Raw genomic sequence first — 22,301 nt, 5'->3', positions numbered from 1 at the left:
GCCTGGCGAACACGGGCGGAGAGGACGCGGTGACGTCAGCCGGCGTGAGGCTCAGCAGGGGTCGGGGTGGGCCCCGAGAGCAGTGGCAGGAAGGCTGCCCAGGCTTTCGGGCTGGGGGCGGAGGCGGAGGCGGCCGCAGCGTGCTGGCACCCAGGCCCTTGGCTGCTGTGCGGAGCCTCGCAGCCCAGGGAAGAGCAGGGAGCCCTGAGATCGGCCCCAGTTGCCCCCGGAGGTGCCCCAAGCCTCCCTGACCAATCTAGCCTGGGCCGGGACCGAGGATTCAGAAGGACTCCTGAACGTCCCCGAGCCGAGTCTAGACCTCACGCTGTAGCCCCACACTTCCAGACCCCAGCACGGGGAGTGGCCGGGTCATGCCCACTCGGCACCCGCAGCTCCGCCGCGGAAGATGCTGCCAGCTGACCAACGCACCCCTCGAGAGCCACGCCCGCCTCGGGACTTGGGTTTGGACGCCCCAAAAGGAGGGGATGGCGCGACCACTCCCGCTGCGTGCGTGATGTGAGATGCGCCCAACTCACCTCAACTTAGACAACTTCCGAAGACCTGGGACCGAATCTAGAGATGTGATGATGCTTGCCACCTCCGGGTTCTTCGAAAAGGAGGCAGTTTTGTTAAGAAACTTTGGCATTCCGGGGCCTCCAGCTGACGACTGATGGAAGGCTGACCTTTACCAGGCCGTTGAGAGGTTGGACAGCTTGTCTGGTTACTAATAGCTCCAGAGAATGGAGGGGACCCTTTCAGCACTAGGCACTTCCATCACTTTCTGTCCGTAGGAGAGCTAGACTTTCTAATGTGCAGCTACCGAGAAACAATGACCATTGACTTACTTCAGTAAAGTCTGAGAAAAAGAGACCATCCACCGTTGTACTGACCCGAAATGGGCACTGAAAGTGATGCCTCCAGTGAGAGACAGTGTGCGTGTTATTACCGAGCTCAGATAGGGACTTCTTTCCTAGGTAAGTTATGTTGGAATGTAATGAAAACTGGGCTGTGGAACTCAGTGATTTTGAATTCTTCCTTATCTAGTCTATTCCACTGAGCTAATTTTCTTTGTTTTTTATCAATACAAATGGTTTCAGTGATGGCTCCTTTATAATAAAGTTTCCAGAAGTGCTATCCGATCTTCATTACTACCGTGTTTTGTTGTCGCTGTTGTTACTTCACTTGAAATTCTAGACCTTTCATTCTTCACGATTAATTTTGTCTTTTGTTCAGCTCTGTAAAGTATCCTTGTGTTAGCTTCACTGGTATAACATCAAATTTCTAAATGAACTCTTGGTCAAATTTTTATCTTTATTATAATTGGCATGAGCCAGCTATGATCACTAAATTGTTCCCCAGCTCAGATTTGGTTGATAGTTGTTTCTTCAGGGATAATTTGTGATTGACTCCCAGATATTTTAGGTATTTTGTAGTTCTAAAATCTCTAAGGGTTGTACATTTCCCCTTTTATATTTCTCTTAGATTCTGAGTGAGGAACATTCTGTGCTTTTACTTGTAGCATCGACCTTACTGGGTTAAGTCTTTGACATGAAGTTTCTTCACTAAATTGTGAGCTCCTTGAGGGCAGGGATTGTCTTTGGCCTCTTTTTGTATCCCGACTGCTTAGCACAGTGTCTCTGGCCTCTTGTAGATTCTTATTGACTGACTGATAATGTGTGTAAAATACTTTGCAAACCTTCTAGTGCTGTACAAATACTATTACTGTTTTTTCAAGTCAGTTAATTTTTTATGAATTTGTATGCTATCCCACTTGGTACATACAAGTTTAATCTAGATGTTAGGGAGTTTTGTCTGTAGTTCCTTTAAGTATAATACTTTCCTTCTTTATTTCTATAATGATTGTGAAATCTCATATTTTTACTAGGTCTGATAGCATAATTGCGACTCCTGATTTAGGGGATTCACTTTGATATAAATTTGAACCAGTCTCTCATTTTTATTCAATGTATGACTTTGATTTTTAGATATGTTTCTACTAAGAAACATTTTTTGTTCTTGTTTTCTCATCCACGAATCCATTTACATATAAAGTTATGAGGGTTTGGTTTTTCTTATCATTCATTCATCTCTCCAGTATTAGTGTCCAGGTCAATCATCCTTAATTTCCTGGACTTTGCCAGGGCCCAGGACTAAGTACATTTCCCCTCCTTATACCACCTTTGGGTTCCCTTCATCCATTAGCATAAAAGGGTCTTTAGGACACAGACTTTCTGTTTGTTTTTGTATCCCCAGTGTTGATCAAGGTACCTGGCACAAAATAAATGCTTGTTGGGGGCGGGGGGGGAATCTTATTGACTTGTTTCCTTAATTTTTTTTTCTGTTTTGAGGAGGTTCTTCCTTCCCTTCCTTTAGGAACAGTAATTTGCTCAAATGACTTTTATGCAAGGCTCTTCTCCAGCTCAGCTTCCCTCTCCCCTTCATCATGATTGTTAATCTTTTCTCTAGTTTCAGGTTTTTTTTTTTTACCTAGATTATTGATTTCTTTTCTTTATTTCATTATCTCTTTCCCCACTTTTTTCTGTTCTTCCTCCTCAGTTAAAGTTTAAAATCCTCCCCTTCTCTGATCCTCATCTATTTTTCTCTCTAAGTCTTTTTATATGGGCCCTTTTCTAAGAATTTTGCTTAATTATCATCTTATTCTCTTCCTTTCCTGTCTATCCTGAACTTTTATTCTCTGATTCTTGGCCTATATCCTTACCTGTTCCTTCCTTAATCTCATTCTGCTCCTCCTGGGTTAAAGCTTCTCTGTTAGGAAATATGAGTTCCCTCTTCTAAGGAGTTTCTATGCTAATTGTCTTTACACATCTTGCCTCTTCCTACTGTTGTGCCATACTCCCGGAAGTATCAATTCATAAGGGCAGTAATGGTGACAGAAGTAGTGCCCATTGGTAGAAATTGCCCTGTGTCCCCAGTCATGTTATCTTATTCTTGCCCTTCCCATGATATTTCTTCTTCCCATGACTCTCCTTCTCTACTTCTGTGTGCCTACTTGCATTAACCTCCTTTTGATGGAGGATATTATTCAAGGAGACAACACTCTTCCCCCCTCCCCCCCCGCAGTGTACGAACTCTCCTCAAATTAAACCCATCGTAGGTTCTTGTCTTCCAGCAAAGGCATCCACTTCATCTCCAAGGAGTGTTCTTAAGTGGCATGCCTTCCCAGTTGTGCTAGGGCCTCCCTTTCATTCTTCCAGTACCAATCTCTCCCTTCTGTCTCCTTTCCCATTCCCTGTAGGCACTCTTCATGATGAGCTATCAATCAGTGTCATATGTGGTCTAGAAGTTATCAATCTTTTGCTCTTCACCCAAGGGGTGAGTGTCTTCTCTCTTCATTTGTGCATCTTCCCACCCTGTAATTTTGCACCACAAAATATACTGATTCACAGGGTGAAGGGATTGTAGTGTTTACTCCATGGTTCTTCTCTTCTACACATTGCTCCAGATTTTCTTCTTGCAGTTCTTTAAATTCTACTTTCTTGTCAAATTTTTGTTTTATCTTAATGAACATGTTTAACTTTTTTTTAACCCAGGTAAGATCTTTCTCTTTCTAAAAAATAATAACGTTGACATTGGGTAATTTATTTTATTACTTTTTTTCATTTCCCTGGACATTGAACCTGTCTCTTTTGTGTGTTTCATTCATGGGGAGTATTTGCAGATATTTTATATTATTCTTTTCACCATTCTTTGCTTTTGTTTAATTGGAATGGGAATGGGAATTTGAAGATTTCCCTTCCCCCTAATAGGCCAAATATCACAAGGTGGGAGAAGTTTGCTGAAGGGTGGACCAGAGCCCACAGGAAGCTGCGAGTCAGACCAGCTAGAGGGAGGGAGGAGAGAAGGAGAAGGCAAGGAGACAGCTAGGCTTGTGTTTGTTTGTGAGAAAGGTAAAAGGTGGTGTGGCTCCCTTCTGTGTTATTGTGTATTAATTTCTTTGTTGCTATGATGGATTCAGTTTCCTGGTGTTAGGATTTGGCTTTCTGGTATCTAAATAAGTGATTTGCTTCTGTCTTCTATATGGAGAGTCTGTTATATTTTGTGATTCATAACTGTTCCACCATATTCATAGTCAGGGTGCTGACTTTTTCCCCCTGAACTAAGTGAATTTATATATATATATATATATGTATGTATATATACATATACACATATACACATATGTCTGTCTGTATGTATGTATGTATATGAATGCTATGAATATTCCACTACATTAATATCCATCTTTTTTTTTCATTAATTAGGCTCAGGTATGCAGGGTATCTCATTTTGAGTTGTATCTGGAGCCTCCTTTGCTTTTTGAGAAAATAATGTTACATTTCTTTCTGTGGTTTATATGGTATGCAGACTAGTCTTGTGATATTTAAATTTCCTTTAATTATTTTGAAATTCTTCTGGCTATTGAGAGAATTTGTTGTTCGTCATTGGAATTGTTAGATGTAGCTACTAATTTATCTTGGAGTTTTAAGCAGAGAATTTTTTTTCCATGTGACAACCTGTGGATTCTTGCTTAGTCAGAAATCCTGGTTTTTTTTTTTATATTATGGGATTCTGGTTGCTGATTTTTTTAATTTATCATATTCTTCTGAGAGACCTACAGTTCTTAAATTGTCTTTGTACATCCTGTCCTTGAGGTCAAAGGTTTTTACTTTCAAAAGATCCTAAGTGTAGCAGCAAGCATCCTAGCATACCCAGAATGGCCGCTAGCACAGGTTCTTTGATCTGCTTTTCTAGAAGAAAGCAACTCAACAGGGTAAAAATCTTACTTTAATCAAACTTAGTTCATGGGGAAAAGTCAGCATCCTGAACTTTAGAAAATACAAACAGAAATTACAAGCAGACAAAAAAATACAGACAAAGAAAATAACACTCTTCAGCAGACCAACAGACAGGGCTTCTAGCTATTTACATTACATACATACAGTGTTAATTACCAGAGAGAGAAGCACCAACATCTGGGTTTTCAAAGCCAGTGAGCTCAACAGCTGCCCACAGTCTCATCTTGCCAAATCACACAACTCTTCCCACAAGTGAGCCACAAAGGAAAACCTCACCCTAGGGTATATACATATTTATTTATTTATCTGTCTATCTATCTATTTATTTAGAGGTGTGGGCCTTTCTGAAAACCAAGCCTCCCCTAAGCAAGTTTCTCTTATGGGGCTCTAAGTGAGGCCCATTAAAGGGCAGGGAAGATCTCCAAATTTCCTTCCCATCTCTCTCTCTGTATTCCAACTCTCTTATCTTTTCTTTCATGTGTTTATGGAAATAGCATTGCTTTGGTTGTTTCTAATGTGTTCACTTAATTTTTAATAGCTATACACACTGATGTTTGTTTACATTTAACTTCTCATAAATTTCACTTTTCCTTTTAACCATTAATGTTGTTTAGTTGTTAACACAATTTCTTTGGACTCCACAAGTTTTGTTTTAATCAAGCATTAGTTTACTTCTCTTGGTACCTCAGGTACCCAAGTAAACCATCCTGTACCTGAAAGAAATTATTTAATATCAATCTTCCTGGGTTTTTAATTTAATTAGTTCTTGTTTTATATTAATTGCTTTTTAGAATCAAGTTTGGGAAAATATTCTACGTTTGTGTGACTGACAGTTGGAGAGAGATTGTAGTGGAATTGGAGGCATGAGGAGCATCGTTCCTAAGTACTAATGGGAGTGGGATCATCTGATGATCTTAGTTCAACAACTGTTTCTTTTTTTTCACTAGAGCAATATTAGAAGTTTTGATTTGCTGACTAGTTTTTACTGACACAGATGATGGAAGAAGAATAATCTTTTCCTAGTTTCTTTCTCTTTTCTCTCTCCCTCCCTTCCTTCTATCCTCTTTCCTCTTTTTCTCTTTCCTTTTTCTTCTTTTTCCACTCCTTCTCTATTTCTCCCTCCTTTCTTTCTTCTTCCTTCTCTCTCTTCTTTCTCCCCCTCTCCCTTCTTCTCTCCTTTCTCTCTTCTTTCTTTCCCTCCTCCCCTCCCTTCTCTCTCCTCTCTGCTCTCTTTTCTCCCTTTCTCTCTCCTCTCTCTTCTCCTTTATTCCTTCTCTTTCTCATTTCTCCCTCTCTCTCTCTTCTTCCCCTCTTTCTCTCCTCTCTCCCTCCCTTCTCCCTCCATTCTTAACGTGTTTCCCCGATAATAAGACCTATCCCAAAAATAAGCCCTCCCTTACTGTGTAAGATTCCTCTAAAATAAGCCCTCCCCCGAAAATAAGCCCTATTGAGATTGCTCCTGTAGTGAAGGTGATTCCCTGCGCTACACGCTACATTACAGTACCCTCTGTATGCACCGTCCCCCCCCCGTGAAACGCACACCGCGCTCCGAGCTGCATCCAATCAGAGCTGCAGCAGTGAGCGCGTCATCCTGTTCTTCCCCAGTGATTTGCTTACTGAATAAAGGTACATTTTTTTGTTCACATTTACCTGTTTATTAAAATTGCTGTCAATGTTCATTAAAATAAGCCCTCCCCTGAAAATAAGCCCTCTAGTGTTTTTCTGTCCAAAAAAATTAATAAGACAGTGTCTTATTGAACACTTATATGACCTTGAACTTGAGATCTGGGCACATCACAAGTATGCCACTTGACCACATTCCTTGGGGTTGGACTCCATAATGCTCCCCCAACAACCTCATAATCAGGAAGCTCATCATTCTCTGAGATGCACCAGTCTTTGTACTCAGGCCTCATCAGAACTTTCCAATTTTTTAGCTTCTTTTTCTGCATTGTTTTCCCCAAAACCCTATAAGCTTCTTGAAGGCAGAGCCCATCTTTGTTTTTTCCTATTTGCTTCCCCAGGGCTTAGCATGGTGCCTGGCATATGGCAGTCACGTAATGTTTATTGATGGGCTGTATATGCCAGCACCAGGAGATCACTGCGGGAGGGACAGGACCCCCCACTTCCTCAAAGTATGAATTAGTTTTCCTCTAAAGGGTTAGAGCTGTCCCTGGGACTTGATTAACCACTGCCTATTTTAAAGCAGCTTCCTAATCACCCTAAGGGCATAAAATTTCGCATCCCCATGGTATTGGGCATGTCCAACTTGGGGCATTCCTGAAAGTAGGGATGCTAGAAAGTGTTGTCTGCAGAGAGACGTGTGTTGGCAAATGATATTAGTGCCAAGAGAAGGTCACCATGGGTGAGACTGCTCCAAAAGAAATTTCTAAATAAACTGAGGAAAAGGTTTTGATCAGTGAGAAAATGGATATAAAGGGATGTTTATACGTTAAAGGACTACAGAGAGGTGAGCTATTATTTTCATTTCAGAGTAATTGTAATTTATTTTTTGGAGGGGGGAAGGCAAGGCAATTGGAGTTAAGTGACTTACCCAAGGTCACACAGCTAGTTAAGTGTGAAGTGTCTGAGGTTGGATTTGAATTCAGGTCCTCCTAATTCCAGCGCTGGTGCTCTATTCACTGTGCCACCTAGCTGTCCTTACAGGGTAATTTTAGAATAGCTGTGGCCATAATCTATTTGAATAATCAGATTTAGATTATTGTTAATACTAAAGTTTTTGTTATTAAATTTATGTGACACGCTAGGGGGAAAAAACATTAGGGCTTCTTCCTACAGAATGCCAGTGATTTGAAAAGGCTTTTTTGGTGTTTATTTTTCATTGGCTTATAATATTGGGTGTCTAACTAGCAGTGGTGTGTAACTTTAGGGTCATGAACAGTTTCCTTTGTTTTTCAGCCATGTCTAATTCTTCGTGTCCTCATTTGGGGTTTTCTTGGCATAGTTACTGAAGTGGTTTGCCATATCCTTCTCCAGCTCATTTTACAGATTAGGAAACTGAGGCAAACAGGGTAAAGTGATTTGCCAAGGGTCACACAGCTAGTAAAATCTGAGGCTGGATTTGAATTTGCAAATATTAGTCTTCCTGACTCTGGGCCCAACACTCTATCCACTGTGCCACCTAACTGCCCAATGGTAGTCATCCCACACTTGGAACATTCATATAATACTCCCCAAGGGTTACTCAGCTCTGCTCTCCTTCTGTTTGAAAGGGGAGACAGGTTCTAGAGTGAGAAACATCACTTCCTTCTGACTTAATATACTTTCAATTTAAACATGAGTTTAAGGCCAGTATTAAGGCCAAGCTTGACCAAATTCCCAGAAACAAGTTGAGGGTTGTACTGACCCCTCACCAGCCTTCACCTTCTCTTCAGCTGCTTTTATCTGGGAACCTCCCTGTTACTCCACCTGGATTTCCCTAATCACTAGTGTATTCCATCCTCTCCTATTGTCCTCATTCTTGTGAAACTGAACCCTGGCTGTGTAAAACAAATCCCTTTGCCAAAATCGGTGGTGTGCTCCCTCATTCCATCCCCTTCACCCTATCCGCTGATATCCCACTCCCTTCCACTGTGCTTTCTGGACTTCCTGATACAAAATAAACAGACTCCCTTTCATCTGAAATCTCCTCCTTTCACGCTGCTTTCCTTTTTCTAACACTTACTGAGACCAGGATCCTTTCCGTTGTTTCTTTTCCTACTTCTTACATTAATGGCTGTACTTTCACTTATACCCCAATTCTGTGATGAAGGAGTTAGAATTCTTGTAACCCATTACCACTTCCTAGCTCTCCTTCTACCTCTATCATTCAGCAACCTCTCCTCTTTTGAGGCTCATGCTCTCTGTCTTCCCCTGAGCTCATGTAATTGGTCATTTGCACCCCAAGCTACCTATGTGTCCTTGGGAGTCAAGATGGATACTAGTCAGTGTACAGTAGACTGGGAAACTGCTTGTGTAGCTGGGACCTTTGTAGATAAGCAGAGTGTCTTATCTTCATAGCGCAGCAGTTCCCAATGGAAAAGAACGCTGCTTTTGCTGCCTTAATTATTCATGATTTTCCCCCCTCCCCTGCCACTCCCATTTAGGCAGAAATTTCTGTTTCTCCCTTTTGTTGTAATTTCATAAATACGCAAGCTTCTGTTTGGATGGTGAACCCTTTGTACTTGCTTAAGGTTCTACATGCATGTTCATTTCTTTTGTAACGGATCTGTTTTTTCACATGTTTCATGAAGTTGTGATTACCCGCTGACCTCACCCAGTTCAGATCCTAGTTCAGATCCTCTCAGCCCTCAAGACCTTTCTTCCTGAGTTCAGCACCCAATGGCTTCTTCCACTCCATTTCAGTTACACACAGCCATGGGCATACCCTTGATTTTTACCCATGTGCTGAGTTGACCAGAATCGATTGCAGAATGTATTCACATCCTCCATAGTCTGTCTGAGTCACTTCCTTCCATTCTACATCATCACAATCCTTCCAGAAACAGTGTAGCTAACCTGTGCAGGCAATAGAACACCCCCTCCCCCAATGCATATATATCCAGCTCTAAGTCTTTCTCCTGAGCTCCAGTCTCACCTCTCCAACTGCCTCTTGAACATTTCAAACTAGACATCTGGTTGACATGTCAAATTTATATTTCCAAAATATAACCCACTGTCTTTCCCCCAAAACTCTCCCCACCTTTGTTATTACTTTAGAGGGCACCACCATCTTCCCAGTTACCCATCTCCATCACCTTAGTGGCCATTCACCTCACATTTTGTCATGTCTGTCTTCATAACATCTCTCCTAAATGTCTCCTCCATAATCACATGGCCATCACCCTAATACAACTCCTCTGTACCACTCACCTGGATTATTGTAATCCCTAGTTCATTTTTATCCCCACATCCATCCTTCCTCTACTCAGCTGTCCAAGTAACCTTCCTAAAGTACAGGGCTGATCATAATACACCACACAAACACACACACACACACACACACACAAACACAATTCCAGTGGCTCCCTATACCATCCAAGACCGTGAAATATAAAAATCTTCTGTTTGCTTCTTAAAATCCTTTACAACCTACTCATCTCCTACCTTTCCAGACTTCTGGGAATGAGGGACAGCATCACAGATACACAGAATAGACAGCAGAAAGGCATGAAGATGGAAGATGTAGTATCATGTGTGAGAAGCAGAGGACAGATTGGCTCGACCAAAGTGTGAGAATGAAAGCAATGTACAACAATGTACAACAATGGAAAGTCAAGTTAAAATTGTCTGTTTTGGGGGATTTTTTTATTTTTTGGAGAAGAGAAGGCAGGGCAATTGGGGTTAAGTGATTTGCCCAAGGTAACATGGCTAGTAAGTGTTAAATGTCTGAGGCTGGATTTGAACTCAGATCCTCCTGACTTCAGGGCCAGTGCCCGGTGCTCTATTCACTGCACCACTTAGCCGCCTCTAGAACTGAGGCTTAAAGGAATTTAAAAGCTAAAGAGGGAAATTTCTATTTAATCCAGGAGACAAAAAGAAGTCACTGGAATTGGTTTTCCTTGGGTAGCACTTGTGCAGCCCACGGTGTCCCCTTCTCGTCCACTCCTGCCCTCACCTCCAGTGCAGGGACCCAGGCATCCTGCCTCCCCAACTCCCACTTTGACTACAAGTGCCCAAGCTTATTTCCCTACCCCAAGTCTTTTTCAGCGTCTTAGATGACCTTGCCTCCCAGACCTCCCTGTGCTACCCTTACCCAGACCTGCTGCTCCCCTGGCCCCCTACTTCTTTAATAGCCCTCAAACCCTTCTTCATCCTTCACTATCTGCCAGAAGCAGGGTTTCTTTTCCAGCCTGACCTTTACTTTAGACCCTGTCATCATCCTGGGCATTCCCCAGATACCATTCCTGTTCCAGACCTAGTAGTGTGAACTCCCCTCACTCCCAGGTGCAGCCTTGCCATGGCTATTCTCAGGCCTCCATCTTTAGCCTTCTCTTGCCTCCTTACCTCCTAGATCCAGAAGTCTGAAGCTTAGAGACCCAGCTTGTGAGGGAGGAGGGGAAGGGCATACAGTGGAAAGAGGCCAGATACCAAGGATTCTACAAAGGTTGGGCTGTTCTCAGCCCATCAGGGACACCAAGCGCCTTCGTGCCTCTAGTTATCAAAGGGGTGTAGGGGGGAGGAGCAGAGGAAGTAAAGTTGATTTTCTTAAGACCTTCTAATTTTAAGCCTGACCCTAACTTCCCAATACCTATTTTAGTTTGAGTTTCTTCCCTGGAGATAGTTCTTACCCTCCTGGCCACCTGACCCTTTATTGGTCCTTAGGGGATGACCAGACTCCTGCCTTGGAGGGGAAAGGCAAGACTGCTCCTCAGGGATCCTTCTCTTTCCACAGCTCAGCCCACTGAGGAACCAGGCCTGGCCCTAGAGGTGAGCATGGAGCCACAAGCAGTGACCCCTGCCAACCAGAAGACCCCATCCCAGGTAAGTGCCAACACTTGACAAACATTAGGAAACATGAACATTTCAATGAAAATCAAAAGAGAATTATACATGAAACCATCTCAATTACATAGAAATCAGAGTGGGGTTTTTTTAGCCCATTTCTAGTACTAACCTCCATATCCTTAACTTCCCTTTTTTCTTTAAAGCCTTCCCTTTTAGAAACTAATTACAATTGAGCAAAATGGCTTCACCCATTACATTAGTCTTGTCTGGTCATGCTCTGACCAGAGCTGAAGTCTTTCCCGGGTGTTTTCCTTTACAGTGTAGTTACAGTGTTCTGTGAGCAAAGCAAAATCACAGGAAGGCAAAGGAAATGTGAGCTTCTCTAATCTAGACACATCACTCTCCCAAATGTTCCAATGGACTGTTTGTGCCCAGCCTGGGGTAGAGCCTTCCACACTCAGCCACAGTCAAGCACACTGTATCTTGGTTCCAGTAACATGTCATTGGTCCTCTTGGATGAACAACAATGTTGTCGTTGACGTTGTCCTTGCAGTCCTGTTCATGTCACTTGCCTCACCAGAAGGGATGATCATTTCTTTGATCTAGCCATCCCTGAACTCCATCTTCAGGAACTCTGTGGTTCCTGTAAACACATCATCTTTTCCCATTCCCTTTCTCCTTCCTATGTCTTACTACTCCTAACCCTGTTTTTCATCCTCACCATGAGTGAGCTTCAGTCCTCCCCCTCCTCACCATTTTCCCAGACCATCACCTCTGCATTGATTATACTTCACTCCCTTCCCAGGACTAATTTCTTACTAAACCAGTTCAACAATACACTCTCCTCCTCTTTCAGATCTCTTGTGCCCTTGTCTTCCCACCAGTCAAACTTTGGAAAACTCTAGCCATGGATTATCCCAGCTTCGCCTCTCCAACTGCATGTTGGGCATCTTGAACAGGATGTCCTACAGACATGGGAACCTCAACATGTCCAAAACCAAACCCATTACTTTTGCTCCAAGTTTTCCCCTCATCCTAACCTCCCTTTCACTGTCAAGGATGCCACCATCCTCCCAGACACCCAGGCTTGAAACGTAGGAGTCATTCTTGACTCCTTCCTTTCTCTTACTACCCACAGCCCCCATATCCAATCAGTTTCCAAGTCCTATGCATTCTGTCTTTGTATATGTATATTTTTTTGTATATGTCTCCTTGGTGTAGGCCCTCATTTCCTCACACCTAGACTACTGAAATAGCCTTCTCATTGGTTATCCTGTTTCAAGCCTACCCACTCCAGTCAGTCACTCCATTCAGCTGATCTTCCAAAAGTACACATTTGATTATTTCATAGCCCTATTCAACAAACTACTCCTCAGCACCACCCATTGCTGATGCCCTTCCCTCCTCCTGCTTGGAGAGGGCCAGAATGGACCTCTGGAGCTCATTGCTGATCCTCCACCATTTAAGGAGAACACCCAGTGAATTTTTCTTATCATTTCCTACCTACTTGCCTTCCTGGGTTTCTTCATCTCCAGAAATTCATCTTTCTGCAAGATGAAATAAACCTTGAAACTCTCACCACCCCAGCTATAGGATTGTAAATTCCTTGAGGCTAAAGACTATCTTTTGCCCTTTTTTTGGATCCAGCATTTAGTACCATGTCAGGCACATAAGAGGCACTTAAGAAATGTTTAGTGACTAATTTTATTACATCCAAAATTAAATATAAAATACTTTGTTTGACTTTGCAATCCCCCATAACCTACCCCCTTCCTACTTTTTCAGTCTTACTACACTTTACTTACTATCGTCAGCCTTCCTCTCTACTCATTTCTTTCCTCCTATCTAAAAGAGTCTTGCCGTCATCTTTCATTCGATTTCTGGATCATTGTTTGGTCTGTTTTGAATTTCAGGTTTTTGCTAGAGTACGTTTATAGGAGATGGATGATCTGCCTCTCTTTGAACCACCATCTCATCTGGAAGTCTCCACAAGATGAAATCTTAATCAAATAAGGAATAGAATCAATTACAAAAGATCAAATACAAAAGATAAGATTGTTCTGATTGCATGAAATGGAGAAGTTTTTGCCTGGACAAAACTTAAGCATCTACGATTAGAAGAGAAGCAGTTGACTGGGAAATGACTTTGCATCGGATTTCTTGGATAAAGGATTAGCCTGCAAAACAAATAAGCAGTTAACAGAAATATATGACCAAATACCATTCCTCGAAAGTTACACAGTCAAATGATAAAAGCCAACTGGTCACAGAATTTGAAAGTATTAGCAGGATTGCTCAAAATGACTGTGAAATGCAGGTTCTGGTGTCAGTCTCTACTGAGTAAATCTTTGTACTACACTGGAGTTGTTTTGTTTTGCTTTGTTACAGAATGAGGTGTACTGCCAAGTCCTCATAAATTCATCATGCAATTCTATTTATAAGATTTCATTGTAACACATCACTTAGGAGAGTTTGATTGAGAAAGAATTTTCATACTGCCTTTATTCCCTCTTTCTTCTCTGCAAATAAAACAGTTATTCTTCCTGACTCCACATGGACAAACATTTCACAATTTTCAATAAGACATTTCTCACTTGCCTTCCAGTTGCCAATGTAAACTGTTTTTCCTAACATTCCATTTGGCCCTTGAGGTTTAGGGTTTTACATGTTGGCTCTGACACTTACTAGGAGTGTGACCTTTAGGAAAGTCTATCACCTTTTTTGAGCCTCATTTTCCCTTTTAATAAAGTGCAAACACTAAATGACTTATAAAGTGTCTTCCCCTTCTAAATTCTATGACTTTGTCATTTCAGGAATCAGTGACATTCAAGGATGTGGCTGTGAACTTCACTCAAGAGGAGTGGTACCTCCTGGACCCTTCTCAGAAGGCTCTCTACAGGAATGTCATGCTGGAGACATTCCAGCACTTGCTCTCTCTGGGTAAGAATAGCTTACACTTTTACCCAAACCCTTTTCCAGTGATTCTGAATTGGCCAATGAAGGGAGCACCCTTTCTCTCTCCCTTCCAAACTATTATCCTGTGCTTGAAGTATCACATTTAACCATTAACAGAGACCAAAGACTCCTAATCCTTTCCTGTCCATGAGATAGGGTCATCATCCTCCCTGTTCTCACATTAAAAGTCCTTGCCTTGGCACGGCCAGGTAGCACAGCAAGTAAGAGCACCGGCTCCAGTGTCGGGATGACATGTGGATCGAATCCAGGCTCAGATACTTATTATCCACCCAGAAACACCTGGCCATGTAACCTTGAGCAAGTTACTTAACCCCAGTTGCTTAGGGGCGGCCAGGTGGCTCACTGAGTAAGAGCACCAGCTCCAGTGTCGGGATGACCTGGGGAACAAATCCGGGCTCAGATACTTAGCACCACACCCAGAAATAACTGGCCGTGTAACCTTGAGCAAGTTACTTAATCCCAATTGCTTTAAAAAAAATCCTTGCCTTGTCTAATAGGAAACTAGGAATTTTATTTATTATTCCCTAAGCTGTCTCCTCCTAATTCTAGGGATTTTTCAAATGAAATACAAAATCAGAATTGCATTCACTAAACATGGTCACCCAGCTTTTTTTTTTTAATGTCCAATGAGAAGAATCTCCTAGCTCCTGAGACACTTGGGGATATATCTTATCCTTAGGAGTTTCTTCCTGATATCGTGTTTAAATTTGCATCCCACTTTTACTAGTCCTACTCTTGGAGACCCAGCCCATCTTTTTTTTTCTTTCTATCTTGATACTGCCACAAAATTCCAATATAGGTGGTAAAAAATATAAAAAGTTCACATCCTTCTAGGAGGGAGATGGACAAAGTAACAACGTTCTGATCCAAATTGAAGTCTATGACATTTTCTTCCTTCCCTCCCAGAGCTCCCAACATCAACATATGGACCATCCCTAAGGGTATGGTCTTAATCCATCTAGGTACCACCCTCTGACCCTTCCAAGCATGCCCTCTTCTCTGAAGAAGACTGCATTCTAAGGTTCTCTGTATACTTAACCTTTCCTTATTTGCCATGCGTAGGGTTTCCAGTTCCCAAAGCAGATCTGATCTCCCAGTTGGACCAAGGGGAAGCACCGTGGATGTTGGAACAAGAATACCAAAAGAAATATTGTCTAGGTAAGTGAGTGAAACTGAGCATTGTTGTCTCATAAAGTTATCACCAGGAAATATTGTGCAGAGAACTCTCCTCAGAGTTCCCAAGAGCAGGGCCTGACACTGTCTCCTCTGAGCTCTTTCTGCATCAACAAAAGTCATATTCCTGATCTTTCTTCTTTGATATTTGCCTGCATTCTTGAAGAAAGAGGGGTCCATAGTATTAAATAGCTTTCTCTTTCTCCATGCTTGGTGGTCTCTGCTTGCTTCCTCTTATTGTTCATTGATTAGACACATGATACATTGCCTCATAGGTCTAAGACACTGCCCAAAGCCCTAGGATGAACTCGAGGGACAAAGTAGATATTCATGGCCCTCTGGGGTTTGCAAAACACATTAAAAGTGTGAGCTGTAGATGTGGAATAATGCATGCTGCCTTCTGTGACTGGGTCATCTCTCTGTCCCACTGAGGAAATGCTTCAAGAACAGATGGAAGACTAACAGAATGGTGGAGCCAATATGATAAGACAGAACTAATTTACACTACATATGATATAACATTTAAGTGTGACAAATCACCTGCACAACTACAGGCACAGAGAGATGTGTCTAGACCACAGTTTATGTAGAAAAAGCCAGTGGAGTATAGAGTGAGGCATGGCAGCCAAGAAAGCTAAGGTGAACTTGGGCTTATGGGTAGAAGTTACCATACCCATGATATAGTACATGGTATATGGCACCATAAGCAAAATTACCATACATGGGAGCTGATAGACCCATTGTACTCGAAAGAGCCCAGATCACACCTGTAGCAATGTGTCAGTTTGAGGCATTTATATTATGAAAGATATTGACAAACCCAGAACAGGATTATACAGGATGGGCAGGGAGAGTGGATTCTGCTTAGCCTCTTGGAAGAACCCCCACCCTTTTGATGTGATGACAGAGTCATTGAAGTATAACTGGTAAAGTATGGTGTCAGCAAATGAATGACTGACTAACTGAATGAATGAATTAAACCTGGTCATTAAGCACTTTATATTATGGAAAATACTGTCCTAGTTTCTAGGGATACCAACAGAAAAACAAGAGAGTCTCTAAAACCATGGAGCCCACATCCTAATAGGGAAGAGAACAGACAAAAATCCTGGGTACACATCATATAGAAATGTCTTTGGTGTGTGGCATTAAACTGTATGGCAAAGCGCATTCTTTAATGTCATGTTTACTCTAAAACACCATTTGAGAATGCCGAGGAATTTCGGGGTCTTCAGTTTTTAGAGCTCCTGAGAAGGCATCTGCACAAACAGTTGCTGGGTTGCTTCTCCCTAAGGGTGGCTTGTGAAGATGCTGCCTGCAAATATCTCTGACAGTTTCTTAGTGGGAGCTGAAGCAAATGTATCCACATTTAAAGTTAGCATAGTGCCTTTACAAAAATTAACCATGATGGTGACTTAAAAGAACCTCATAAACACATGCAAAAATATTAATTCTATCCTTCACCAACCACAATAACACAATAAAAATTTATCACGATAAAAATTCTCATCACTGATGGGAATTTAGAGAAAAGTTTCATACTTAGTTGCTGAGAGGCCATGCAGTACTGGGGTAGGCCTCATGGACAAGACGGCACAAAGTGGGACTTCTGATTCCACCCTTATACCCACTATGATTTTGGTGCTGTCACTGAGGCATTCTGGTCACCTTTCCTCAGCTGTACAGTGTAATAAAAATGTCTGCCTTGCCCATGTTGCTGACTTGGGAAAGGACCTGATATTATTCTGTGGGAATCTCTTTGGAAAAGAATTGCTTTTCTGATGTGATATTATGACATTTTATCATTCTTGATTCCCATCTTTCATGTTTGAAGATTGTATTTTTTTGGCTGAATGAATGAATGAGATGTCATTTTTTTGTGTGCTTATAATGTACCAAGAACTATGTTAAGGACTGGGGATCCAAATGGAAGAAGCTGGTCGTTGCCTAGTTTTAAGGTTCTCACGCTGTAGTTGAGGGAAATAACATTAGAAGGTTTTTCAGTAAGTTTGAGTGGACAGCCCATCAGAAATGATGGCAAAGACCTGGATATAGCAGGAGGTCGGATGACAGTGGTCACAGAGTCAAGGCAGAGGGTAAGGACTGGAGATGGTAAGGCCTAATGGTCCTCCATATCTTGGGAAGTATAGAGTTGGTAACTCTCATGTAGCCATTCAGCCTTGAAGATTGTAGGCATCCTGGGGAGAGGATACAGGGAAGCTGAAGGGAAGGGCATCACTGGCCTACTCACCCTAGATGTATTTAAATTCCTGGGTGGGGTGAAAGAAGAAAGGCAAGAGACAAGAGAGGAGATTGAAGTGACACTAAAGTCTAAATCAGCTTTCTTTCTGTTCTTAGAAGTAAGAGGCTTTCTATCATTTCTTTCCTTCAGATGGGGAAACTTCACCTCAGACCAAGGAACCTCCAAAGCTGAGCATTTCCCATGACTTCAATTTGAAAGGTTCCTGGCATTGTGATATCAAGTTAGAGAAGAGGCAACATAACTGGGGGCATCATTCCAGACAATTAAAGATGATCCTCAGGAAAATTCCAGGTGAAGAGAGAGATGACGAATACAATAAATTGAAGAGGAATTTTACTCAAGGGTCAAGCCTTTCTGTCCAACCAAGACTCCCCATAGGAAAGATTCACCCGGAATATGACAAAAGTCAAAGGAGCTTCGGGCAGTATTCAGACCTAAATCAACGTACGAGATTCACGTCAGGGAATGGACATTCCAAATATTGTGAATATGGGAACTGCATTAAAGAGAAGATAGAACTTCAGTGTCCGGAAAAGCACATGGGAGTGAATGATGTTCAGGGTAATCACCATGAGACAGCTTTCAGTTTGATCCCAGACTTTATTAGCCATCATAAAAGTCGTCCTGGAGAAATGCCTTCTAAATGTAATGAAGACGGTATAGGCTTCATCCATAACTTGTCTCTTAGTTTACATCAGAAAACTCATATTAGAGAGAAATTGCATGAATGTAATCAGTGTGGGAATACCTATTTTCAAAGGATAGATCTCATAAAAACTCAGAAAATTCACAGACCAGAAAAGCCTTGTAAGTGCAACAAATTGGGGAAGGCTTTCCCCCAAGTATTACCCCTCATTTTGCCTCAGAGAATTCATTCTGGAGAGAAACCTTACAAATGTAATCACTGTACAAAGGTTTTCAGAAAGCCCTCCCAACTTGCAGTCCATCAGAGGATCCACACTGGAGAGAAACCCTATAAATGTAATGAATGTGGGAAGGACTTCAGATGGAGGGCAAACTTTATCATACATGAGAGGATTCACACTGGAAAGAAACCTTACATATGTAATCAATGTGGAAATGTTTTCCAAAAGCCGTGCAACCTTGCTGAACATCTGAAAATTCATACTGGAGAGAAGCCATATAAATGTAATGAATGTGGGAAAGCCTTCATTCAAAGAGCAAAGCTTGTTGTACATGAGAGGATTCATACTAGAGAGAAACCTTACAAATGTAATCATTGTGGAAAGGCTTTCAGACAGTCCTCCCATCTTGCTGTACATCAGATGATTCACACTGGAGAAAAACCTTATACATGCAATGAATGTGGGAAAGCCTTCAGACAGAGCTCATCCCTTATGGCACATCACAGGATTCATTCTGGAGAGAAGCCCTATACATGTAATGAATGTGGGAAAGACTTCAGACAGAGATCATCCCTTATGGCACATCACAGGATTCATTCTGGAGAGAAACCCTTTAAATGTAATGAATGTGAGAAGGCTTTTAGCCAGAAATCATCCCTTATGGCACATTACAGGATTCATTCTGGAGAGAATCCCTATACATGTAGTGAATGTGGGAAATCTTTCAGCTGGAGTGCCAATCTTGTTGCACATCAGAGGATTCACACTGGAGAGAAGCCCTATAAATGTCATGAATGTGGGAAGACCTTTACTCGGAAGTCTTTTCTTACTGTGCACAAGAGAATTCATACTGGACTGAAACCTTGTCAGTCTATGTGAAGTGGAAATACTTTTACATGGAGAGAAGATCTTAAAAGATACCAGAAAATTCACATTGTTCATAAAGTTATAAGATGTAAATAATTAAATAAAAACTCTCATATTCATCAATTTTTACTATACAATAATATTCTAGTATATTCATAGACTATAACTCATAACTCTTTAGCCATTCTCCAATTGATTGGCAACCTTTTCATCTGAAGTTCTAGCTACAACAAAAATTGCTGCTGTTAATACTTTAATGTATAATGGATCTTTTATTCTTAGACTGTGAACTAAAAACTATAAATATTTTAATTATTTTTCTTGGACAATTCCTTTAGGGTTTTTTTAAATAAAATTAAGTTTGTTGTTATTATTATTATTATTTTGTTGTTTTTGTTATTATATTATTATTGACAAAATACCAGAAAATGAGTGTTTTCATTAAAAAAAGGATTATACATGGAAATACAAATTCCCATTACATACAACTTTTTGTGGTTTTTAAAGAAATATATTATCTTCTCTTTTGTAATGGCCTCTATCCCTTGTTTGGTTAAGAATACATCTCTTCCCTATAGCTGTGAAAATTATATGTTCTCTACTTTTTTAATGCTATGATGCTAATACTACAAGCATGTATCCATTAAGAACTTATTGTTGAATATGGTATAATAATTTGGTCTCAGCTTCTTTCTAGTTTTCCCAGCAGTTTTTAATGAAATAGGTAGTAATTTATTTTAGATTTATTTCACACTGGGCTCTGTCTATTTCTGATTCTTACATGTCTTGGCTGTTCCACTGATCAACTTCTCTGTGGTTTTTTTTAATCAACACCAAATAATTTTGAAGATGACTGATTTATGGTATAATTTGAAGTCTGGATATATTTTTTTCCTTCTCCATCCCCACCTTTTTCTCATTGTTTTCCTTCATATTTTTGATCCTTTGTTTCTGCAAATGAATTTGGTTATTTTCTCAAGTCCTTTCAAGTATCTCTCTGATAGTTTAATTGTATACAATTAAATCTATAAATTGACCTTGTTAATGTTGTTTTTGTCATATTGGCATGGCCTGGCCAGAAGCACTGAGTATTTCTCCATATATTAAATTTATTTTTTAATGCTGTTCAGTAATAGAAGGTCCATGGGTGGAGTATATTGCATATATTTTCAGATTTTTTTAATTTTGTTTATCAGTTTTCCTGATTTCCTATTTTTTTCTTTGAAAATATGTTATGTCAGGTGACTCTTGGAAGAAGAGGGGAAATCAAGGGAAAAATTATGGTGTTGTAAAAAAAGGAATAAAATTTATTTTTAAAAAGAAATATAAGAATGCATATAAAATATTTCTCTAAAATGGTTGTTTCTCTTTGTTTTCTCCTGAACCTTCTGCTTAGTTTTGAACTTATTTTTTGGCTTTTTGGAGGGGGCAAGGCAGGGCAGTTGGGGTTAAGTGACTTGCCCAAGGTCACACAGCTAATAAGTATTAAGTGTCTGAGGCTGTATTTGAACTCAGGTCCTCCTGACTTCCGAACCAGTCCTCTATTCACTGCACCACTTAGATTCTCCTAGTTTTGAACTTTTTAAAAGAAACTTCATGGATGCTCAATTGTTTAAAAAGTTTCATCATCATCAAATCCTTCCTCTTCCCCAATAAGAAATTCTCCTACTTCCTACAATTGTACAAAGTACTAGATTTCATTCTCTTCTGATTTTGAATAATGCGGCCCACTGTAATCAGGTTAAAATTTTCAAATTTAAGGTAAGGTGTAAGGTAGGACAGCTGGGTTGTGCAGTGAATAGAGTGAAATATACCTGAAATCAGGGAGACTCATTTTCCGGAGTTCAGATCTGGCCTCAGACATTTACTTGCTGTATGACCCTGAACAAGTCACTTTACCCTGTTTGCCTCAGTGTCTTCATTTGTAAAATGAACTGGAGAAGGAACTAGCAAACTAGCCAAGAAAGCCCCAAATGTGATCACAAAGAATTGGAGACTACTGAAAAATGGCTGAACAATGACAACATAAGGGTGCAAGGTGGGAGTCTAAACTAAGGTTCCACCAAATTGTTAATTAGCTTTTCTGCCAGATTTTGAGTTGCAAATTTTCTCCCCGTTTTTCCCCTACCCACCTCCCCAAAACAGCAGTCCCACAGGATATCCCCTCCTCCAATATGCTCTCTCCCATAAGCTAATCAGCTTTTCTAAAGCTAGATGGAGAGATAGGTAGAAAGATAGATGGATGGATGGATGGAATGGATGGATGGATGGATGGATGGATGGATGGATGGATGGATGGATGGATGGATGGATGGATGGATACTTATTTCTCTTTCTTGACTAGTCTGTTCCAGTGAATTTTATATGAACTGATACAAAATGAGATAAGCAGATGAGAGAACAACATTTTACCACAAAGTACATCAAAAAGATCCTTAAAAGGAAATCCACCTGAATAACTGAAACATCAGCCAAGATGAGTCCAAGAGAGTGCTAATGAGAAATTAAAAATGATTTCTTCCTTCTCACAAAAGAGGCAGAAGAGCATCAGGACTGAATGTTGGGTCAAATGCAGACATGATGCTTTTGCTGACCTGGTTCTCTTTGCAGTTGGAGAGGATTCAGTTGGTAGATCAGGGAGCAGTTTTGTTTCAGAAATGTTTTATCAGTTTTAACCAGAAATGCCAAGATTCAATAAACCATGCTTAAAAATAAATATGAGGAGAGAAAGGCAGCAGGAGGTATGGTTATCAGAGAACAGAATCTTGTTCAACATGGTCCTTGAACTGAACTTTTCAATTTTATTTTCAGTCTGTCTTTTTATGGGTTCTGCTGCTCTAAAATTTCTTTAGACTCATTTTTAAAAAGTATTTGGAAGGGTTTGGGAGAGAGCACAGAAGAGTATTACTCCAC

General features: G+C 40.9%; 1 protein-coding gene across 2 annotated transcripts; it reads left to right on the top strand.

Annotated features, from left to right (window-relative positions):
- Window positions 1-50: 50 nt before the first annotated feature.
- LOC138173091 (zinc finger protein 879-like) lies at window positions 51-20,744 on the top strand. 2 transcript variants are annotated; one of them, XM_069103020.1, is made up of 6 exons: window positions 51-974; window positions 9,911-10,027; window positions 11,191-11,279; window positions 14,057-14,183; window positions 15,282-15,377; window positions 17,785-20,744. In XM_069103020.1, exons 3-6 carry the CDS (start codon window positions 11,232-11,234, stop codon window positions 19,398-19,400), a joined length of 1,887 nt encoding a protein of 628 aa, XP_068959121.1. In that variant the 5' UTR covers window positions 51-974; window positions 9,911-10,027; window positions 11,191-11,231; the 3' UTR covers window positions 19,401-20,744. The 2 variants fall into 2 exon arrangements, with proteins under 2 accessions (XP_068959121.1, XP_068959120.1); XM_069103019.1 differs by lacking the exon at window positions 9,911-10,027.
- The last annotated feature ends 1,557 nt before the right edge of the window (window positions 20,745-22,301 follow it).

The sequence above is a fragment of the Petaurus breviceps genome, unplaced genomic scaffold, assembly GCF_028583685.1.
Source record: "Petaurus breviceps papuanus isolate PSGF00001 unplaced genomic scaffold, PetGlider_PUasm1.0 563, whole genome shotgun sequence".
NCBI lineage: Eukaryota > Metazoa > Chordata > Mammalia > Diprotodontia > Petauridae > Petaurus > Petaurus breviceps.
This window is presented reverse-complemented; position numbering and strand designations above follow the sequence as displayed.

Bases quoted from the DNA above. Each gene is read 5' to 3' on its own strand.
- LOC138173091 (XM_069103019.1), top strand. From the start codon at position 896: ATGGGCACTGAAAGTGATGCCTCCAGTGAGAGACAGTGTGCGTGTTAT. The intron at 14,184-15,281 runs GTAAGAATAGCT...TGCCATGCGTAG, and splicing joins CCAGCACTTGCTCTCTCTGG to GGTTTCCAGTTCCCAAAGCA. The intron at 15,378-17,784 runs GTAAGTGAGTGA...TCTTTCCTTCAG, and splicing joins CCAAAAGAAATATTGTCTAG to ATGGGGAAACTTCACCTCAG.